Source organism: Odontesthes bonariensis, chromosome 20 (assembly GCF_027942865.1).
Source record: "Odontesthes bonariensis isolate fOdoBon6 chromosome 20, fOdoBon6.hap1, whole genome shotgun sequence".
In the NCBI taxonomy this organism is placed as follows: Eukaryota; Metazoa; Chordata; class Actinopteri; order Atheriniformes; family Atherinopsidae; genus Odontesthes; species Odontesthes bonariensis.
This window is the reverse complement of record NC_134525.1, coordinates 17,030,966-17,054,104: the sequence shown is the minus strand read 5'-3', so window position 1 is coordinate 17,054,104 and position 23,139 is coordinate 17,030,966. Positions and strand designations below refer to the sequence as shown.

General features: G+C 41.3%; 1 protein-coding gene across 2 annotated transcripts in view; it reads right to left on the bottom strand.

The window, feature by feature from the left end:
* rttn (rotatin) overlaps positions 1-18,878 on the bottom strand; it is a 32,164-nt gene extending 13,286 nt beyond the window's left edge. The window contains exons 1-32 of one of the 2 annotated variants that reach the window (XM_075452485.1): positions 18,740-18,878; positions 18,277-18,464; positions 17,304-17,493; positions 17,040-17,138; positions 16,844-16,934; positions 16,489-16,603; positions 14,809-14,959; positions 14,329-14,497; positions 13,741-13,928; positions 13,397-13,512; positions 12,322-12,489; positions 12,032-12,244; positions 11,838-11,950; positions 11,621-11,747; positions 11,171-11,296; positions 10,776-10,892; positions 10,356-10,495; positions 9,634-9,805; positions 9,456-9,555; positions 8,150-8,235; positions 7,531-7,648; positions 6,906-7,002; positions 6,715-6,780; positions 6,413-6,604; positions 5,315-5,557; positions 4,635-4,791; positions 3,392-3,558; positions 2,837-3,056; positions 1,753-1,881; positions 1,525-1,635; positions 814-972; positions 342-419 (exon numbers count right to left, since the gene is read on the bottom strand). In XM_075452485.1, coding sequence (XP_075308600.1) covers positions 342-419; positions 814-972; positions 1,525-1,635; positions 1,753-1,881; positions 2,837-3,056; positions 3,392-3,558; positions 4,635-4,791; positions 5,315-5,557; positions 6,413-6,604; positions 6,715-6,780; positions 6,906-7,002; positions 7,531-7,648; positions 8,150-8,235; positions 9,456-9,555; positions 9,634-9,805; positions 10,356-10,495; positions 10,776-10,892; positions 11,171-11,296; positions 11,621-11,747; positions 11,838-11,950; positions 12,032-12,244; positions 12,322-12,489; positions 13,397-13,512; positions 13,741-13,928; positions 14,329-14,497; positions 14,809-14,959; positions 16,489-16,603; positions 16,844-16,934; positions 17,040-17,138; positions 17,304-17,493; positions 18,277-18,464; positions 18,740-18,770 — 4,437 coding nt within the window. In that variant the 5' untranslated portion in view covers positions 18,771-18,878. Of the gene's footprint in view, positions 1-341; positions 420-813; positions 973-1,524; positions 1,636-1,752; positions 1,882-2,836; positions 3,057-3,391; positions 3,559-4,634; positions 4,792-5,314; positions 5,558-6,412; positions 6,605-6,714; positions 6,781-6,905; positions 7,003-7,530; positions 7,649-8,149; positions 8,236-9,455; positions 9,556-9,633; positions 9,806-10,355; positions 10,496-10,775; positions 10,893-11,170; positions 11,297-11,620; positions 11,748-11,837; positions 11,951-12,031; positions 12,245-12,321; positions 12,490-13,284; positions 13,365-13,396; positions 13,513-13,740; positions 13,929-14,328; positions 14,498-14,808; positions 14,960-16,488; positions 16,604-16,843; positions 16,935-17,039; positions 17,139-17,303; positions 17,494-18,276; positions 18,465-18,739 lie in introns of those variants that run through there. The other variant, XM_075452484.1, reaches the window with a different exon arrangement.
* Between the last annotated feature and the right edge of the window lie 4,261 nt (positions 18,879-23,139).

Below are 23,139 nucleotides of genomic sequence, written 5' to 3'. Positions count from 1 at the left end.
AAGTACATTCTTTTGTTTCATTATTCGCTCTGTTGAGCCCTTTGAACATTTTCAACACCAAATCTAGAATAGCTTTCCAACATGCAGCTCCCTACACAAGTAACTGCATCCTAATTTAGGATGCTTCTGGTGTTCTGACATAGAAAGTGAATTCCTTTGTATGCCCGCAACCCATTACAGCTTTAATCCAGTCCCAAAAACAGGGATGAGTGGGATTAGGAATAGAAAGGCAGCGAACTAGAGGGGATCCAGACAGAGAAAAACAGAAAGAGAGGGAGGAAAAAAAAAAAAAAAGTTCATGGTCTGTAAAAGCTTTTTAACGGTCTGGCAGATCTGCTGACCTGCCAGTGGGAGTCCTTGGCTTCCTCTGCATTGGCAGGCATAGGCATCACCAGCAAGTTCTGCAAGATAAATGCAGCCTGGACACACAAACCACAAAAGTAGAGAGAGAAAAGCGCACACACACACACACACACACACACACACACACACACACACACACACACACACACACAGAGAGGGTTAAGTTTGGACAGCACCAGCAACAGTGCCATCTGCCTGTATTTGGCCAGTAATACATTGTAGTTCAGCCTTATTTTCTTACAACTGATCAAGTGAACTGTTTAATAACAGTGTAAGAACAGTAAGTAATAAACATTGACAATTTGCAACGTAAAGCTTTTCATCTATCGATCTGCCACAACAGAAACAAACTGTCTAATATCTGTAACTTGGAATCGATAGCAGTAGAAAATGCGACAGGTTTCTGTGTCATAGTGAATACAGAACGGAGCTGCGGCTCTCGTGCTGTACCTCTCTGCGGACCATGCTGCTCTCCTGCTGATCCAGGAGGATGTTGAGCAACGTTCCCCACAGACCTCCGCTGATGTTCTGACAGCTGGCGCACAGAGCCTGGCACCCACTGGGCCTCGAGGACAGAGCGGCACCTAAACCAAGGCTGGCAAACCTCACCTGACAGGACGGGAGGGGGGACATCCATTAAGGCTTATGTTTGAGAAAATGAAATAAATGAATAAAGGGAAAGATCGATGCCTGTAGAAACCAAGATGTGCACACATCTGCAGAGTAAAAATGGACTTTGTACAAGCTCCTGATGTAATGGAATACCTAACTATAGGATTATTAAATGCAAGATTTGGCAATGTTGGTTTTTCTTAATTCTAGAGAAGTGCTTCAATTGTTAATAGCAAAGGCATTCTTCTTTGCCTAGGGACACTCTTAGACTGACGTGTGTGGGAAAAGACAGACTTTTGTAAGAGAAGCTGTCATGTGCATGTTATTGTGTGCGAGATCTGGTACAACTGTCACGCGTTATATCCCCTCCCAAAAGCCAAAGATCTAAAACTTCTTTCCATCACGGAGGAGTTTATAAAGTGAGGATGCAGACTGATGCATCCTGGATATTTTGGACTGTCTCGTCTTACTGAATTCATACAGAATTCAAGTAGCGATTGATGCATTCAAATAACCTTAGAAAAGTTGGAAGCTGGTGACTATCTTTACCTCTTGATCTCGGTCCACCCACAGGGGGATAAGCCATGCCAAACCCAGCTGAGACGCACTGGCTTCCTCAGTAGTTCCCTCATTTCCCAAAGACCATTGAGAAATCAAGTCCTGGTGAAGAAACGTGGCTTTCGTTTAAACTGTGTGGCGTTCTGACGCTACAAACAGCCAGTACTGCAAATCTACACATGCATTCGATTTCACGTATGAAAGCAGGTCGACACTTGCCTTGTCCTTGATTTTGGCCATCATCTCATGTGACAAATGAAGCAAACAGATGATGGCATTCTTGGTCACACCTTTCCCCATGAAAGACAAGGAATTACCTCCCCACTCAACATAAAATGAGGAGATGACCTGCACGGGGAACACAGTAGTTAATGGAAAAATATCAATCACAGCAATGCTATCCTGCGTATTTGTCGTGTCTGGAATGAATAAAAGATTTACTGTTATTTGAAGTTGCTGTGTCAGAAAAACAAAAGAAGCAAAGTCAGACTACTGAACAAACAGTAACTCCTAACTATGCGCATGTCATGTACAGCAGCTAAATAAAACTTGAATGCAGCTAAGAGAGTCATTGTTTTTGTTTGCCATCAGCATTTGATACTGCACTAAAGAGCACATGAAATGAGGAGCCAAAGGCCTGCTGAGCTTTAGGGCCCTAAGTTGCCAGGAGTGTCAGGTGAGATGTGGGCCAGAGGGTTTAAAGGGGTAAAAGAGTTCAATGACTCACAGTATCCGATGGAAGCAGATGACAAAAAAAAATCTTAGGGAATTAACTGCCAATCTCAGTTCCTTTCCTTTTATCTATTTTTTTTTATAAATCGAATGATTCTGAAAGCTTTCCAGTCAAACAAAGAAAATAAAGAGGTGTGTGTGGTGTAAACAGGATGGCGTATTCCGCAGGGTTCTTCGTTCACAAACAAAAACAACAGTTTGGACACCTCTGTGCTGAGGACTGCTGTACAAGCTGGTCTATGCTGCGTTAGGCTATTGTTTTATGGGCTGTTGAACAGCTGAACAGATGGAAAAAAAACAAGGTTAATTAATCTCATCAGCATCTTCACAGTGTGGCATGTCTAATCAATGAGATTTTTTTACACATTGCAATTAATGTCCCGTAACTACATTTTCCAGAATTTTAATTAATTCCTCAGAAAGTACTGTTTCTGCTTTTACACATTTTTCTGTAGGCATTCTTATATTTGATGAGCGAGCGGGGGGGCTGGCATGGACCCAGTCAACACATGAGCATATGCGCGAGCACACACACCACATGCAAAAACAGGCTGATGGGCAAAACACACACCTCTAATAATCCACTGAGATACTTGGAGCAGAGGGAGCCGGGCTCCAGGTCAGGGCAGTGAGAACTCCAGCCAGGCTGGGCAGTCAGGCTGACCATGCCCTGCAATGTCCTCTCCAGGCTGGGAAGGCCATAGAAACGCGGGGCATCGGACACCCGCAGGCTCTGAAGCAAATGGCCTGCCAGCTGGCTCTTGAAAGGCCCCGCTAATGCCAAACATAGTCTGGACAGACAGGAAAGGCGACAGCGAGAAAACGAGCAAATCACACAGGCAGAGGGGAAAAAAAAAAAACTAATAATCGGAAAACACAACACTAAACATTTTTTATTATTTTTCTTCTTTTGTCTTTGATATCAACTGAGTTGGACAGAATAGTTGGATAAGGGATTAGGATACACTCTCATTCATTAACAAGCAGTACAAATTCAGTTTAATCTATTTTTCACGAGAACGGAAACACACGTTCCACATTATTAGCTTGTGATGTTTCATATAAAACAACTGATATTCAAATTGCAAGAAAACATTTGACGACTTGAAACTTGGCGACACCCTACCTGTCGGTGGTGTGTGAGAGTCTGAGCAGTAAGGTGTTAAAGAAGCCGGTGAGCTCTCTCTGCAGTCTCTGGCTGACGTGGTTCTTTAGCTCTTCGGGCTCCCTGGGGCTCTGAGGTGAAGCCTGGGTCTCCACACCAAGCAGCAAATGAAGGAGAGCTGCTGTCTCCTTGGGGGATTGTTGAATAAATGGAAGGTAATGGAACTGTAAAACTCATTCGGGTTCGACATTTCCAATGCATTCTTGCTCGTCTCTATCAACAGCTAACTAGCAGTCTCTTCTTTGTTCACTGTTTAAAACGCATCACCGTGGTGAAAGCATTCATCACCTTCAGGGCTACACCATTAATTGCCCACTGATGGGATAAATAAAGTTTTCTGCACATAGTTGGGATTATTTGTGAGCTGCAAAACAAAAGTTATTCGTGTCTCCAAAGCTTTCCAAATTCAAAACGATTTGACCGAATTTCAAATATACCGAAAAAAAGAAGAAGAAATCTTTTCTGATGAATTTCTTCCTGAGCAGTGAGCACAGACTAGCTTGCTGGTGCAAGAGTATGAAGCGACAGATGCTCCTGAAACAGCTCAGTAATTAAAGAAAAGACAGAACAGCGCGGCGCCGCTCACCCCTACCAGGCATTCACTCCAAGTCTGCTTTAGCCGCCCGGGGAGAACTTATTGTTTACACACACATTAATGAGGAATCCAAGGTGAGATTAAATCCAAAGAGTAGCTCTCCTTGCTCAAAGAGTTTGGCAATTCTTTTCCTCGGGCAAAAATATAAATCCGGATTTGTTTTAAGAGCTCGGGATGTAATCTGTCTGAGGGGAAAGGCCTTGATGTTGTTTTCTGTTGTTGTGAGACAGCAATATGTTCGGCTTGTATGACAATGCGCGGGATTTATTCAAGCATTGCTAGTAAAGTGCTGAAGAGGAGGGAGCCCAACCAGATTACTGGTTAATGGAGATGCTTATAGGAGTATTATATCATACTGGTACACAGACACACATATATAAAAGGCTACAGTCTCACACATAAATAAGAAAAGCACATATGTTTAAGAATGTGAAGATTGTTAAATGAGGATTTCTTATCTTAATCCACATCTTTAACCACTGCCAATGCTTCCACGTCCCAACTAAAACGTAACATAGATCCCATTGTGTCACCATCCTTTTCAGTCAAAACCCCGGTAAAATAAGATTTACTTTCCTGCTCGTCTGGAAAGTGAAAATGAATCTGTACCTGGTTTAGAAGCAGCTCCAGTATCCAGCGCAGGTCCCCGTCTTCTGCGTCAGACACAAACTCTGCGCGAGTCTGTTTGAAGTAGGCATTCAGAAATGTCACAATTCCCACCAGCAACCTTTCATCCTCAACACAGGCTGGGCGCACCTGGAGAAACCTGCCGGGGGAAGAAACAGGGAATGTGACAACAAGGGGGGGAGCGTTCGTGAAACAATGATCACATATTCCAGTCCGGTAAAATGCCATCAGCTCATGGTTTTAATTATGTTGTTGGTGGTTCATTAAAGCACAGTTTAAATAACAAATTTTAAAAAAATAAAAGAGAAGCAGAAGATGCTGCAAGAAAGAAAACCACTTGAAATAAATCAGTCGAGGGAAACAAAAGAAATTGAAATATGTGAATGTACATTCACATAGAATATGTGTGAATTCATAGTGACTTGATCTGAAAATAAGCTAATCATTGAAGTCAAAATAATCGTAATATGAATATGTGTATTTGATTCAATATAAAACGGAGCAGATAAGCTAGGAGAGAAAAACACATGGAGTTATATACATGTTAAAAGAACAGACCAATAAAATGATGTTGCAATGTTTCTTTAGGGAACCTTCAACCGTCCTAAAGCGTTCACGTCCACACGGCACATGAATCCTGCCTGAATGCTCCTGCAGTGTACCTGGTCAGCGCTGCCTGCCAGCTGAGGGAGTGCAGGGTGTCTCCGCAGCTGTGGGTGGGAACGTGTGGCAGAGCCAGTCTGTCAATTAACAAGTAGAGGCAGAGCCTAGAGAGGGCGGAGGCCACCGATCTGTGCCCCGAGGCGGTGACGATGGCCTGGATGCAGTCCTGTAGCGCAGACGGGAGGTGCATGGTCTGCAGCGACAGAAGCTGAACTTCTGACAGCTTTAAGTCAGGATGAAATCTGTGGGGAGGACGGAGTTATGGTGGTTTAAAAAAACAAAACAAAAAAAACATGAATATTGATGTGCTGACAAGTTTGTAGCATAAACAGCCCCCGAAGATGCATACTAATGACTGCATTAACAAACATATTTGATCACTAATCCACAGGGATATTTATGAGCCATCGGAAGAGAAAGGTTTGCTCAGAGTCAAGCAGTGGTAGCCATGATCACACCAGGCTTTAATTACGCCATGATAGTACAACTCTATTGATCTGCATTCACAACAAGAAGATGCGTCTCAACTGTCACAGACTAATCCACCTACTCTTCTCCCAGTCATACCTCTGTTCAGATGGATAGCTCTATCCACAGTGTGCTTCAAATGTCTTTTCCTTAATCAAGCTGGTTAAAACATTAGACGAATCTGCTCATTTGTTTGAATTAGGTCACATTAGCAGCAAATGAAGACAGATGAAACGGAATATGCCGAGACTCTGATTCTAATACTTCACTAAACATCCCACAGGAGACAGTGTTTTACAAGAGTGATATGTAAAAGTCTGCTCAGTTAGAAAAGCCTGCCTACTGTTATGGCCATTGACTCCAACATCTGGCAATTTCCGCCTCAAACTGAACCAATATATAGTAAACTTTAATGGACCAATAATTCTACATGAACGTACAGAATAATCACAAACTGTTACAGCTTTAACCTAGCTTTAACAATGCAGTTTGCTCTAGTCTGAAATATACTTTTTTAGTCAGATCTTTAAATCAGAATATGAGAAGAGACTTTAGAAAAAGAAAAGAAAATCCCAAGACAACATAAGGATGTCACCACACACAAACCCGGGAGGCATAAGGAATCTTACTCGGAAGAATCGCAAGCTACAGCGTGCAGCTTCTCCAGGAGGTTATCTATCCCAGAATGCCAAGCAGCGTTCCAGGCCACCTGCAGGACTTGGCGGGCGGGGCTAAGGGTGAGGAGGTCTGCAGCAGGAGGCAAGACGCAGCAATACGGGCTCACAGCGTGGTGGGTCGCTGCCTGAAAGGGAATGCTGTACCTTCGGGGGAACATTAAGCAAAGATTAAAACTTAGTAAAGAATGTTTGGAAAGTGATTTTGTGATGTGGCGGTAAGTGGGCAACATGGCTTCATTTCTTCGTAGCTCTACCTGCGTACTGCTGTCAGTGGTAAAGAGAACGATGAGAGGGTCACGCCTCTGGCAGACTTGTCTGACCTGATGTCAACAATGAATAAATAAGTAAAATCACACAGCAGGACGAAATACGAAATGAATGCAAAATAAAACAGTAGCGGCGTGGAGAGCTTCAAGTGGGGAAAAAAAAAAAAAAATCAACCAACCATGTTCCAATGCTGGCAATCTCGTCAAATAGCAGTAAGCTCATAAGGATGGCAATCTCACTTCCATTGCCTTGGTTCTCCTTCAGTACCAGTGACGCTACAATGAAGAAATAATACAGTGTAAATAATAACCACATGCTTCAGGAAGAAAAACTGGGTGTGAAACTTCATTCTGATGTCACACTAATCCTTTTAAACTAAAGATGAGAAAGCTTACACTAATTATCTAAAGAAAAGAAAGAAAGAAAAATCTCTTTTTAGACAAATCTGTCAGTAGAGCTGTATTCTCTGTCATTCTTATAGGATAAATCTACTTTCATGTGTATTTGGAAGTATTCAATTTAAATCAAATGCTGCCCAATTCAATATAAAAGACTGAGAATTGAACTATATATGATGCAGCAGCTGTTTAAGCTGCCCTCTTTATTACCATCTACTGTTAATATGAGGCTGCTGGTGTCGAGCCGGGCTCCACAGCAACAAGTTGCATCATACATATGCCCCTTGCTACCGTGTGACAACATGTTTAAAAGCTCTGCATCAGTCGACAACTTGTGACTTTGCCCCAGAGCCACAGCACACAATGTGCGTAGCTGCTACTTAATGAGTTGTGTTGTAAGTGTACCCCTGAGCAGCGTGACGAGCAGGAGGTTGCGCTGTGCCAGGCTGTGCCTCAGAGACGGATCGGCATACACAAGTTTTCTCAAGATGCATACGCACGGCTCCAGCAGACAATCAAAGCTCTGGGGAGAACAGCAACATACTCACTTGGTGTTTAATTGCAGGGAAAAACACACACAGGCATTCTGTATGTCACATACACACACAGGAGTCTCTTAACTGCCGATTCATATAAGCTGAACTACGACTTAATGACTGGTCACAGGCGCAGGGGAACAGCGACACAATACAACCTGCAGCCTTTCCTCTTATGCTGTCTGAGTTAAGTTTCTGTCGCCCTGATCTCCCACCTCCAAGCAAGCAGACATGTTGGACCCTGGCGGTTTATGATTCTAGCACTGGGAATGATCAGCAAACTGCAGTGACTAGGGGGCAAAATACACTGCAGACGGGGGCCTGTCTGACACTATTAACAGAGGCCATTTCATCCGCCTGTCACACACACGCCTCAGTAGCTTTACTCCACATGCACTCACGCAAACACTTTGAACTAATTCATGTCAGAACAGGAATTCATTCAGTGAACGTCCATTTGTAGCTCTGCCGAAGCGGTTTGCTCTTACCTTGTTGCCATTTACACTCTCCGTAATGAAATAAACGACTTTATCTGTTATACCAAGATTCTTCAACACCGGGTGCATTGCTGTGTCTGTAAGGGAGAGAAAGAACAATTTAACACGAATCAATGAACATTTGCATGATTGCTGTCTATTTTTGTCTCAAACATATGGCAATCCTACTTTCCACGAAGGGGAAAACTTTCAGTCATTCATCAAACTTTTAAAAGCTGCTTTTTTTTTTTATTTTCACCATGCGATTAAAAAAAACACTTGACTCACACAGAACATCAACGATCTCACCAGTCTCACATTTGCTGGTGCAAACTGTGAAACTGTGAGGCTAATTTAAAAAGACAAGAACTGTAACTACTGTCAGCTCTGCATTTTAAGACATACTTCTCTATGCTGTGGAGACGTCTCCCGTAAGTAGACTGCGTGGGTGGTTTAAAAGTGAGCTCGGAAACATCAGGACAATACAAATGTGAGCTGTTAAGAGGAGACATAACGTGTCCTTTTTTCCGCGAGTTGCACAACTTCCTGGTGTCTTAATGAAATGTCTGTGACACGCTTTGGTCAAAATATCACAGAATGACAATACGCACCAATCTTTTTCTCAGCATGAATTTGAATCTTTGTTCATGTTGATCTCTCTTCTGTAGGGTATGCTTCTTTTAAAACTGGTAATACTCAATCACTAGTAATTCCATAAACTCTGGGCTTCACTGGCAGTCCATTTGCCTGTGTTGAGAGGCTGGTATGAAAAACTGTTATTTATTTGGGCTACTTTTCACCAAAGTCAACAAACTTTTTTTATTTTTTTTTTATTTAGTAATGGCCGACCCACTGATGGCATATTCAACGAGGAATACAAAATCGTTATTTGCTGTGGATTGCAACAAAAGAAGAAAGTTCAAAAGAGTTTTGGTGTCCCACTTTAGGATACGGGTAAGGGGCCGGATGTTTTGGGTTGGCAAGGATGTCTGATTAATAACTGTGATAATAAAAAGAATGAAATAACGATATCATTTTGATAATACACATATGAAAATAATGTGATTTGATCTCAAAACAATTTTGAATGCAGATTTTTTTCCTTTTTTTGTACAGCATCAAAAATTACTTACCTCTTATTTCCAGCATAACTCAATCAGTACCATATTGGTATCCTGATTATATGGTTATCATTTTGACCATGACACCCAAACACATACTCTGCAGCACAGAAACAGTGACTTTTTTTTTTTTTTTTCATAATCTCCCCTCTTTTGACACTCATTGTCGGCGCGATCACCCTTTGCAGACGCCTCACCTTGAAGCACCACAGACAGCTGTTCTGCAGCCGACCTTCTGAGGGAGATGGCAACAGTGTCCGAGTGCAGGATACAAAACAGCTTCTCCACCGACTCCACCTGACCAACATTAGATACAGTAACTAATACGTATGTTTGTACGCAAGTCATAATATCATTGTGCATATGGATTTATACCTTTAGGACAGACTTGTTGCTGGAGTCAAGTGTGATGTCTACAGGGTTTCTGAGGCAGTAGATGTTGGGGAGGGAGGAAATCAATAACTTGTCCAAGTCTGGCCTGGTGGTATTTGCATCATCACCGCTGGTTAAGTGGGGCAGGATTTGTTGCACTGCTGCTATTCTTACACTGTTAATAATGAGTAATACCAGAATTAAGGCAACCCTTGTAGTTAAGAACTGCACTGTAAATCAAACCGTAATATTAATAGATCACAAAATCACATTATTTGCACAATACAGCATAAACTTTCCTCTGTGTTACAGCACTGAGTAATGGGTGCAAATATTAGCATATTAGCATAATTTCTGGACCGGGCAGACAAATCTATTAGCTGCTGCCAAAATTTACCAAGGCTTCATTGGTGTTCATTTCCATCTCTATCAATATTCATAGACTGGGACCTGATGGGAAGCACTTTTACACAAACCTCAAAGAGCATTTAAAAGGCTTGATGATCACATCAACTAACTGCTACGTACAGCAAAAATATGTCCACTAAAAGTGGCTCGCAGGAGTGTGTCTGATGAGCAAAAACATCCCGAGACCAAACATCAAAATCAACATACCAGACAAACAGCATACACATCACACACATCTAAAAGAAACAACACATACACACTCCGAAGCACATGATACCAACCACAAGACAATAGGAAGACCCAGAGATCAGACTCACGCGGGCTGTTTAGTGAAAAGGAGTCGGAGCGCTGATTTTAGCCCGGCTGTACGTGGGCACAATGCATCTCTCGCCACATCCGACACGTCACTTATCAGCAGGACACAGTTTCCAAGCGAGTCTTCAGTGCTGGCATAGCCCTGCCGCAAACACACACAGACGCAGATGAAATTTTCAGATCGTCTTGGCAGACAAAAAAAAGTAAACAACGGGGAATTCCAGCTAAGCAGTGCGACAGTAAATAAAATCTGCATCGCTTTGATTAGAGGTGGTTCCGTATGGTCTGTTGTTGACATGGTGGGCCCATCTCTGTATAGCCTCATTGAATTAAATCACTCTTGACAGCCTAGTGAAAATCTCATGTATATTCATTAAGAATTTCCTGGATTTCTGTTGCCTGAAACAATTAATATACAACACCTGTAATATAGGTATGACCGGGTAAAGTGCCCCATTGAATCTGTCCCAGGATGATGCTGTCATCGTCAATCGTCCCTTGAGCAGGAAAAGCAGGATATCCTTGGCAGCCACGCTCACCTATAGATCACAGGTAAACTGCTGATTTCACAAAGGTGACGCCGATGAAGCACGTACTCGCAAGTTATTCAAGTGACAGATTTTTTTAACGTGTACACATACGCACAAAGGTCACACAAATTCCCATCATTTTAATTTCCTGCAAACGTTTATCACTTTTAACTCTCCCCACCATTAACATAAAGGAAGCGACTATACTGACCTCACTCAAACTTCCAAAAAAGTCTAAGTCTCTCTAATGCATATGAAACCACAAAGAATACACCGAGTACATCTACCTTTTCTGCAGAGTCCTGGAGTCCAAAAGCGCTTATTTCGTAGAGCACCCTGTGGTGGAGAATGAAGTTAACACCGGCACACACCGCCGGTTCCCGTCGTGACAGATTCTGGATGCCGAGGCAGTCCTAGGGGTATATGCAATCACACCAGAGCACATCATAAATTATCCCCATCCTCTCACATGTGCTCACATTCATGGGTTTCTATTCCCTTTTAGCTCTAGACAGTGATTGGAAAAATGAAAAGAAAGACTGATTTTAAATGTCAAGTGAAAGTTATATAGCATGCATTCAAAGAGCTGTGACTCATCCACCTTCGTCTTACTTATTTGAATATGGATGCTCAATCAAACAGATCAACTCAGAGGCTTCATCGGGCTGGTATGTTTGAGCCGTGACCCTTTACACTAATTCAAAACAACGGCTGTCTTGAAAGCGGCTTGCTCTTACCTTGACCGTGTCTAAAGTGCATTCATATGTTTCCTTCTTGACAGGCAGTAAAGGATGGGACAGCAGCTTGAGCAGGAGTTTCTGGCTCTCACTCTGGAGGAGGGGACTGGGCTGATCAAACTTCCACCTAAGGAGGGACAGTCGAAAGCATTTCTTTTTCAAATAATGCATGTGATTGAATTTGCATTGCAATAAAGAGATCAGAGGCCTGTCTCACAGGTAAGAGCACATGTGAACGCATTCTTTGATGATGGGTAAGTGCTGGTGAAACGGAAGGCCATCTATAGCTTGGTCTGCCAGTTCCAGTAACTCCAACCAGTTCTTTTCCCCCTTTGGCAAGAAATCAATCAATGAATTAGTTTAAAAATATATATTAGGGTTATTGGTTTCATTAGGTAATGCAGTTTATACCTCAGCTTGCACTTCCTTGAGGAAGTTACAAGTCGATTCCATCCAGAGAGCAGCTCTGGTCACCCTCCTGTACAGATCGTGGCTTTCTGAGTTCACCTGCTCCAAATATGCCACTGCTGTCTCTTGCATGCTGGGTAATAAACTTCCCAAAGACGTGTCCAAACATAAGTGGAAAACAGCTGTCGCTGTGTTTTCTGGGAGATTGTCACTCGCCTGTTTGCGGTTAAAAGAAATATTAACTTTGGGAAATAATACTTTTGTTTGATTTGGTTGCTCGAACACACACACACCTTCTCAGGAGGGAGGATGGTCTGCAGGAGTTTAATGGTGAATATGGCAGTGCCTATGTAGGCCATTCTGTGCTGAACCTGAGAGCTATGGGGAATATCTGCTGAACAGTTCTGGTGATAGCTGAGAATATCCCCCAGTAACTCCATGCAGGCTTGCAGCTTCTCCTTCTAGAGTACACACAAACAGAAACGTAGACCAAAATATTAACAGACAGAAATGTAGACAAAAGCAACACAAACACACCAACACATGCGCGTGGACTCATACTGCGTGCATGTTCACACATTCAAACACAAGCTGCTGGCTGGGAGCCAGTAGGAAAATTGTTCGTTCCAGGGGTTGAGCAACTGAATGTAATCAGATTTCAGGGTTATTTTGGGAAGAGATACAGATCCACCCTATCTCGGTGTGAATAAACTGGAACAATCTATTCTCAGCCACTTTGTTCTACATGTTGAAATTGAACAATAGTGGATAAATACCAGCAGGGGGCAGTACACGCCTTGTGCATCGCACAGATCAGCTCGTTCCCATTGGAAAAACCAAGAGGTCTGGTATACAAACGCTGCTCTCCACATAAAGATGACAAAATAGTTCTCAGGATGCACGACTCTGGGCATGTATTAAACAGCAGAGAGCAGCAGGAGCCTGGGCTTGACAAGCATGTAAATTCCACAGTTGAACTGCATAATCTTTAAACCGCCAGGGACTCTAATAAATGATTCTGTGTGGCTTAGAATAAAAAAAAAAAAACCACACCTGTTTAACTAAATCTATTGTATGGACGTTTAATGCACAAGAAACAAAGCCAACACTTCTTAACTTTGATAAATCAAGCGGTGCAGACAAGAAGTTTGCATGTGTGCGAGTGAAGCTCTTTGTATCCAGCAGAAAGCCTTGAAACCCAACATAATTCATTCAGCTCAATCACAAGCGCACAGTTCTCCTTGACAGTTGAGTACCGTATGCTTGTGTGTCTGTTGCGAACTGTCTGGTGGCCAACCCAGCTCCCTGTTTCAGTGAAGTGTATCCATTCATCTACATAAGAGGCTGTCGTGAGTTGTGTTGACTTGCCAGCTCCATCCCCACCAGGCTGCGATCGTCCCAGACCAGCTCGCAAACACTGTCCCCGAGCAGGAGGACGGCATCACACAGCAGCTCCAGAACACGATAGAACATGTGCGGACCTTCTGAGAGAGAGAGAGAGAGAGACAGAGAGAACAAAAGCAGAGGAGGTTTTTTTTTTTTTTGCACAAGATCAAATAAGACTGGATAGCGTCTAGTCGGTGTAAGGATACTGAAGTGGGGATATTTACAATACTCCTGTTTACTCAAGCAGCAAAGGAAGATGAACAGAAAGAGATCAAAAAGAAAGAAAAAAAAAGGACTAAATAAAGAAAAACTACAGCGACTCCCACCTGTCTTAAGTAGTGGTATGGCATGCTGCATGGTTCTCACAGTGAACTGAGCCACGGTGAGCTGCTGTAACTGCAGCTCGAGGACATCTTCCACACCCAGGTCAGGAAGGTCCAAGTGGGCCACATCTGCGGGTGAATTGGGGGTCTGTGCCTGGGCCTGAGCTCCTCCACCTCTGTGCGAGCTGCTACTGGATGACAAGCAAGGACGACAACAGAAATTCACGATCTGTTTCTTGATCCATTTAAAATGTGTGGGTTGCTTGTGTCACCAGCAATCTTTTAATAAACAAAGCCACTGAAAACCCTATTGTGTATGAATTAAAAAAAAATAAAAATGATGGGACTTGCTTCAGTCAACCGTTTGGCTTCAATACTGAATCACATCAATATGATATTTCTAGGTGCAGAGGAGACAGACTAACGTAATACCAGTTCTGCATTAGAAGCGTGACAGAAGCCACACTGTGAATCTCTGCTCTCGCTGCCAGTAACATTACTAAGAACAAGCACAGAAACAACGTCTCATACAACAAGCGTTGCAAATCTACACACAACATCTTGTGCGTAGATTTGCCTCCATGCGCACACCTATTAGAGGCTGCATCTCCGTCCTGGCCATCTCCTCTAGCTCTCTGGCCCCCGCGCCCCACCACAGAAGGCCGGGGGGAGCACTCTGCTCCGGGAGAGGAGGCCTGAGAACGCTGGGTCCCAAGAACCTCCTGGGTGTAAGAGAAGGAGGAGTTCTGCGACGCTGGATCTACACAGACACACATGACAAAAGGACATACATGCATACTGGGTGAATCGTTATGATAACACAGATAGACAATATATAATACTGTTACAATATCACTTAGTTAAGGCAAAAGTCAGTGGGATTAGATAGCAACAGTACATTTCTTACAACTGTCGGAATTGGAAGAAAAACACAGTTGATGAATACGTGAATGAACTACTGACACAGACCTTCTGAAAATACATGCATAAGTGATAACCACTGGCATTACCTCATTAACATATAAGACACCTATAAGAGTCCTACGCATGAGGTTAAATAAGGCAAGAAACCTTGCTTTGCAGAGTAGAAGCCCGGATCCTGATGAAATCGCAGTCTCCTCCTCAGCCCCACGCAAAGCTGCCGAAGACATGAGAGAGCCGGCGAGTGGAGGTAACTCGCCTCACCTTTACCTGAACCCAGCCGCAATAGAGACAGAAGGTTCTGAAAACAGAGGTGGGAATCAGTTGTGTTGTATTACCCTCAAGCTGTGTTCAGGGAAAACAAGGTATAACCTGTTACCTTTCTTTTTTTTTTTTGTACAATGTACAAAGAATGAATAGAAACAAGGCTTACGCTGACAGAAAAGTGGTAATGAAGGTGAAAAAGTTAATTATTCAAGCAGTAATTTGCACAGTTGTCATTCCTTACCCTCTGTTGCTAATGATATCATGTCTCTTCATTCAGTGATTATAATAATTCTTAATAGCACTGGTTACACAATGAAAAGTACTTTCCAGCAACGGTTTCTTTTGAGGATGAGACTGCTGGGTGACAGTATAACAATGCTACCCTGAGACCGATGCAGGTTTATGTTCTACTTTATTAACAAAATGAAGATGCTCACAGCGGCTCATTGAGGCTAAATGATGTGTCCTTAAACACTCACTCTGTGTGCCAGTGAAATGAAGGATTTACAAAACAAAATCACCGTGTTGCCGTCATGAAACCGGAGACGCCAAAACGTATGGCTCGCTTCTACACGGGTACCGAGTTTTCTGGTGAAAGTAGAAAGTGGGAACTCACAGACGACCCCAGGCATCAACTACTCGCACTCCTCAAACAAAGCATACAAGAGAAGGCCGGCGGCATTCAGCGCATGTTGATGACGGTGTCCAGTTACCTCGTAACACTCAAACTGACAAAGGCTGAGTAAAGAAGTAAAATGTTCCACCAGGGACTTTTGCAAACTATAACTATAGGAACTATAACTATCCAAACTATATCCCTCACAGCAATCTTGTACATACTCAACCAAAGCCACCTAAATAAAATTCTACAACTTCCTACAGGATCAGGGACACACAATCATGAACGGAGGTTTTGTTCAAAGATGCTGTTTGACGCTTGTTATTTTGAGAGTGGTTGGAGTGGTCCTTCCATTAATCCTAATTGAACTGTTGACGTTAGCTCCTCAGAACAATTCACTTAATCTAAATGGTGTGATGTGAATGACGAATACTATGACCAAAAACCAAGAGAAAACAAAGAAGCCTGGTTATTCTTCTCCAACATGGTTAAATTGGTCTTTTTAAAAATCACACTTTTCTGTGGTTTTAAGTCAAGGTGCGGAATTTCAGCCAAACACTGCTGCAAAGAAAACTAGACTTCTTCAGTCTTAGAGCCTCAAATTAGACGTGCAAAGTACACATTAGAGAACATTTCTAAAAAAAAATTTTAAAAATGTTTTAAATTTTAAAAAAACTCAACACACACTATAATTGATGTATTTCAGGTCAGTATAACCTCAAAGCCGATACTGACACATTCAAAAGTAACCCATGACTCCAGAGAACTTTAAAAATTTAAAATGTGACTTTCAGCCTTTCTAATGTAATAGTGGGAACGACAATCTCGTAAGCCCTCTCTCCTCCAGAGGAGGAAAAGTGCAATATAGAGAAGAATTAACGTGTCTACAGTTTCTGATACCACTACTCTCACTCCAAAAGAAATCATTGGCATTGTAATAGTACCTTTACAATACCAGGCCTCTGCAAGAAGATCTCAGCAGGAAAGTCTTGCATAATGACGTCGCACAGAAGTTCACATGTTGTTCTCACCAAGTTGGCATTGCTGCTTCCCAGAGAGCTGTTGAAAAGAATTGAGGCAAATATACGTTATGCTCTAATCCGTAATCTAATGTGACAAATAAATGTGAAAACGAGAAGGCACAGGAATTATAGTGGAAAAGAAAAGCCACCAAATAAACTCCTCGAGCAGAGCCGGGCATAAAAACCTAAACTTTTTGAAACTCAGAGGCTGTAGTGTGCCGCAAGTTGAGTGAATGATAGAAACGATAAGAGTAAAGCAATTTGTGTGGTCACTCACCTCTCATTGGAAGAAAGTATGTGCCTGTCTGTGTTTGTCAACATCAGCCACGGAAACACAGAAAACCTCAGACACCTCACAGATTCGTGTACTGCCCCAAAAAATAGAAGGATAAAAGGAGGAAAAAACACCAGTTATCTTCAGAGAGGCGGGACTTTTAGAATATGGTGACAGCAAGATTTCAAGCAAGAGTAACCTGCTATCCTCTGAGGTGGTACCTCAGCGCTGCTGGGCATACTCTTGTGGAAATAACCCGATTTCGGCAAATTCCCTTCGGGCGAAACAAGCGTCGGGGCTGAAGCAGAGAGGGCAGATTTGTTGGCAAAATGACATTGTTTACTCTGAATATATAGTTTTGTTTTTAAGAAATGAAAAAGAAGAGGACAACTTATCCACTAAACAGGATTTTTGAAATTATGCATTCTAAACAGGAACAAATATTTGCATGATCTTGCAACACCTGTTGGAGTTGTACAAAGTGGTCCATGTGAGTAGACAGATGAATGACTGGGGAGTAGCTCGGGGAGCTCGAACAGCTGGTCCAGGGTTCCATCAATGACAGCTCGCAGACTGGGCTCAATATTAGGAGATAGTTGAGTGAGAAAGTCCACCCCCCCGACGTCTCTCAGCATCTGGGCTGCACCGGGATGCTTTGAAGACAAAATAAACACAAAATGGAAAATACAATGTGTGGAATTGCTGGGTGTGGTGCTGTAAACGTGCTTCGCATAGTTTTTAAAATGTTACATCACCACAGCAATATTTTGCACAATACACTGCGTTTGCGGCTATTACAGAGGCAATTCAACCCACAGAAACGATAGAAATTGTTTCCATTCACCAGTGTAAAAACTGCTGTATAAATTTTTTGTATAAATCATTTTCTGCCATTTTAAATCTGACAAGAAACGTCAACATTGTTTCTTTGTGCCACTGTCTTCTGATTTAGTTACATGCCAGGTGGGTCGAAAATAAGTATCCCCAGTTGTGTCTTCCAAGCTACTTAACTTTAATATTTGACCGTCAGGATTCTACAGACATGACTGAATGCGGACGACAGAGATATGGACTGTTAGGTAACGCAGCCGATACTTTACTATCACTTGACTTTTGGCACCTGTCATTATCAGTGCATTACTTGTATATTTCTGGAACATAAGTTATCACATATGCATATCTGATGTGTGCAGTGTAGGGTCACGAAGAGCTAACTATTGTTTTTGTTTTAATTTTTTTATTTTATACCAATGAATGGCTCATCTTTGCATGAGGCGGATGTATATTATCGTAGATTAACTCACTGTTACAGTGGAATAAATGAGCCGGAAAATACAATTAGGCTGTTTTTTTTTTAAATTCAAGAATTAACTAAAATCAGTGTAATTTTTCATCTTGTTTGACTGCTCTTCATCATGCGCATACAGTGTATCTACCTTTGACAAAGTTAAAAGCAGTCCAAGGACCTCCTCCTTCATTGGCACCTCAGGGAAATTAAACCACTCCAGGAGATACACAAACAGCATCTTTTCTTGGACAATGTCATTTACGGAGATAAGGGAATGGTCAAGTTTACTTAAGATGCTCTTCAATGCCCGAACTCTGATTTCCACCAAAGAGTGGCCTAAAATGTGGAGAAAACAAACCAATACATTGTTAACAGACAATAGAGAAGTAGGCTACTTAGTATCTACTTAATGATGAATAAGAGCTCGGTACGTTTAGAAGACTTTTTTTTTTTTTTTTTTTAATAAGCCAGTTACAGCACATTTTGGCAACAGCAACAAAAAAGTGTTCCTTAAAGAGAGATGCTAACGTTAGCTAACACACAAAAACATGACAGATCATGTTAATCTAAGTTCAAGAGAACCAGTTAACCTAGCTAGCAGTTTAGCTTACCTATTTTCTTTATAAGGGGCGATAACTCCATTTCCAATGTTATATTATATGAGTTTTTTTCTGTGAAACAACTAAATAAACAATAGCCTGGGCTTGCATGCCCAGAAAGTGCCTCTGCCTGTGTCACAGCAACAACGTCTCCCCGGGTTTGTTTTCAACAACCGCGCCAGCGTCACTCCACTTCCTGTCACGGTGCATTCACTAACACAAAGTATGTGGGATAGCTGAGCACTACTGATTTAACCTAGCAATTCCACATATAGACATAACAGATTAAATAATGTAATCATCTTAAGCATCCAATAACCCTAACCCGTTAAGCATTTGTACAGCACAGTGCAATCTTCTAATCATTTTAACACATACATAACATTTTAAAAGCAAAAATTATACGTAGTAAAACTGGAGTTGTCAAACACATACACCAACCACAGCCAAACTGCCATGAGAAATCCAGATGTCTGTCACAAAAGAAAGGAACCTTAACGACTCCAGCTTTTGTAGCTGGTTGTTTTGAGAAGTTGGGAAGTTTCAGCATTTCTCTAAATTGTCTTTAAACTATACACAAATTCCTGCTTTTTAACTTCTTCTACATTTTACAAACATCACACAAAGGGGGATGTACATAACCTTTACCCCGCCAACAATCAACAATGACACCAACCACTCTCAACATTAGAACCTTCAAATACTGTGTGCACAGTTGATTGTAGATCCTAACGTTTTATTTCTTTCAAGTATTAAACGGCTTTTTTCACTGTCATTTGAAGGCCTTAACTTTTCCTTTTATATTTAGAGCAGCCAGATTGATGCTTTCAGAAAAGAAATCTTCTAAAACACTCAAAAAACTCAACACAAGTAACCACAAATTACTAATTCTCATACTGAGGGAGTAAATGAGTCTAAAATGCTTGAGATCTCACACACGACTTGTGACATGGATAAGATCAGCCAGCAGGGTGATCATTAAAAAACTTAGCAAAAGATAATTTGATATCATTATAATGTTATCAGACTGCTTTAAATAATCCCACAGGAATCTAAGCCAATAATTAGATTTGGCCTCATAGTATATGTTCTTGCGACAAATCATCACACTGATGCTTTAAAAGTATGAGTAAGAGTGGGTGGAAGGAGCATGATCGTTTTAACCTTGCCAATCCTCGCCTTTTTAATTTAAACATATGTAAGTTCATTTTGCCAATGTTTATTTGAAGTTTTTCCCTAAGTGATTTCAAATTTAGACTGAGCATTTTTTCCCTCATAGTCTTCGACAGCATCACCTAATGCACATTAATCTGTGTTCCACATTTCCAAGGTCTTATATATAAAAAAGTGAGCCAAAGAATAATGGTAACAGACCTTTTTATTTTAACACCTGCACAATCACACTTCAGGGAAAGTTATTTTGGACACACTTCCTTTCAGTTTTTCAATTAAAAAATTGACCACGGTCACTGCTGCCTCTGAGAACAGCACAGTATACAGGGCTGAGATTTAGAGAGTGCACTGTGGGAGCTCTGATAGCCAGAAAGAATTTCTTTACCTGGAAGAAAAATACACCTCCCAAGGTCAGAGTATGAGGTTTGTGGTTGAATTCTAAAGAATGAATACATCACTGTCTGACACCATCTGCAAACAGGAGGCAAGCTTAACTCTACAAAGAATTTTAAAACGATTCTTCCCTCATTTTTGTGACTTTTGTGACTTTTGTGACTTCGTATTCATTCAGCTTGAAGACTTCGTCATTTCAAGCTTTTATCGCCCCGGTTTCCCTATTTCAATTTAAGGTTGTTGTTTTTTTAACAATGCAAGTCAGAAACATTTGCTCTTTATCTGTTTGGAATTTCACGTCAAGGAAATCTTGACAGGAAATATCTTTGTACTCTCACCATGGATAAAGCTGATCAGCGATGAGCATTAAACTGCCAAGGTCCGTTTCCCTGTGAAAACAAGCTGTAGATATAAGAAAGCAACAAAAGTAGTATAAACGATGTAGACCAGCTTAAAATGTAAAACATTACGCATTATCTACAATATATGGTGATATTTTTCTTAACACACCCTCCTAGTATCTCAAAGTACACTAGTGAGCATCTCAAAGTGTGGTGTTGAGTTGATTTAACTATTTTTTGCCCATATTGGTGGCATTGTTATACCAGTGAAGGATCAAATCTCTCAGTGCCCACAAATGTGTTCATAATAAGCCAAATGACCAATTAAATCATAGTAATCATGGTCAAAGGAGAAAGAAATCCCATCTAGAATTTCCATAAATCAAGATTCAACACAGCTAATTCTTCTCCCTCTTCCCACCTTTCCCATTCCTTTTCACACCAGCCCAAACCTTTAAAGCCATAACATAATGAAGTAGATATAATTCCCTATTTATTAGTTTATTTGGTGGTTTTCAGCAACAAGCTGTGACTCATTTCAGATAGAAGGACACCAGCTAAAAACGCAAGCCTGTTATTTTTGACAAGCAAGGTGTCATGAGGTAATAGCAGGCTCTGTGGGTGGAGGAAGACTCTTAAAAGAGCAGAAAAGGTTCAGCATTTTTTCTCATTTTGTTAAACTGCATGCACTTCAGCACCAAATGATGGAAAGTACCACTAGCATTGTCTGGAAAAAATCTAAATCTACTTTTGTTTTAGCCTTTGAGGTGTAAAACAAGACCCGTAAATACATTTACAGATTACAATGGAAAGGGTTTCTGGATATGAGGACACTAAAATATAAGATTAATTAGAAGGAGTGCTCACAACGGGATGAGCTAAATTCCCTGGTACAAGTATTAAAGATAGAGAAGTATAATATTAGCTATATAGAATGAAATGATATCCATGTGTTGACAAAAGACAAAGAAGTTTACTCTATAAAATGAAGCAAGGTACAGACATTATCATTTGCAGTGACCTGCCTTTGTTCATGGATGTGATGGCTCTCTCTAGCTCATCAGACAACCAAAGCCTCTGGGGACAGCTTAGGTTGGGGGTAACCGTGTCTCAGCAGACAGAGTGGTTTTCCTCCATCCTCCAGCAGGAAAGTAGGTGGTTTGTTCCGCCCACGGGTCAAAATGCCTTTTGCACTAAAAACCACCACAGATGTGCTCATGCATGATTGTACAAAAAAAAAGAAAAGTTCTGGATTCTGTATACAAAGTGCATATAAATATATATGTATACAATACGAATATATGATGTAAGAATGATTGTGTTAATGGCTGAGAGAAAAACACATTTTAAAGCACTTTGTGGAACCCAAACATGGTTAAAAGTGAGCTGGATAAATTTGGCCCATTTTCCATTTAGGTGAATGTAATTATTCTAAGAATTCAGTATAGACTCTTTAATCATGAACAACCCATGAGATAGACAGCTTAATGAAACAGTTTAACTGTATTTTAGGGCTTTATGATATTCTCCTTTTATTGGTCCTGACATGCGAGATGACTATTCATCCTTAAGTTCAGAGCGAGGCTTGCCAGCTGGATCGAACATTGTTCACAAAGCAGCTGCTTTCTGACACGTGTAATATTTTTAAAATTCTCTGTTATGAAGCCAATCAAAGGCATGAAGGAGCGATTATAGCTGAACAACAGAATAAAAGACGTGTGAACCCTGTTGATCCACGTTGTATTCTTTGTGTCTCATAATTGACCTATAGAGCGGGCTAAAAGTAGTTGAACACTTTAATGTTTCCCACGTTTAATATTTCAGACCAAATAGATTTAATTAATTCCCTGCAACCAACAAAGAATACACCACGATGACAAAACAAGCACAAGTGGCAGGAATCTTTTGTCAATTCCTTTACAATAAAAAAATTGACATTTCCTATTCGTGTGATTGAATATTCAGACTTTTCATCTGCCAGTGGATTGAAGCCCTTTGGGCAGGAAAAGTGGCATCAAGTCTTCTTGGGAATGATCTCACACACATGGTACAACTTTGCTTTGGAAGGTTTTCCCATTCTTCGTGTCTGAAATAGTTAAGATAATCCAGGTCAGATGGATGTCAATGCATTGTTATTTTCCCCTTGTTCCTGAGCTGAGTTCATAAGGTCCAGAGCATTTAGGAAAAAAGTTTTCCCATAGAGTTGCCGCATATGTGTCTGCATACACCTTTACCTTGATCTTGCCTAGAAAAATATATCCACAGATTAATGATGCCACAGCTAAATTTGGCAACAGAGATGGTATTAATGAGGTGATGCCCGCAGTGTTCTTTTTTTCATACATGCCACTTAGAATTAAGCTCATGAAGTTCAATCTTTGTTCCATTAAACCAGATGACTTAGCTTCTCATGATTTGGATCATTGAGGTGCATTTTGGCTTTTGTCTGGTAATTCTACTGTAATAACCTTGTTGATGAAGTGGTGCACAGATGATTGTGTGGTC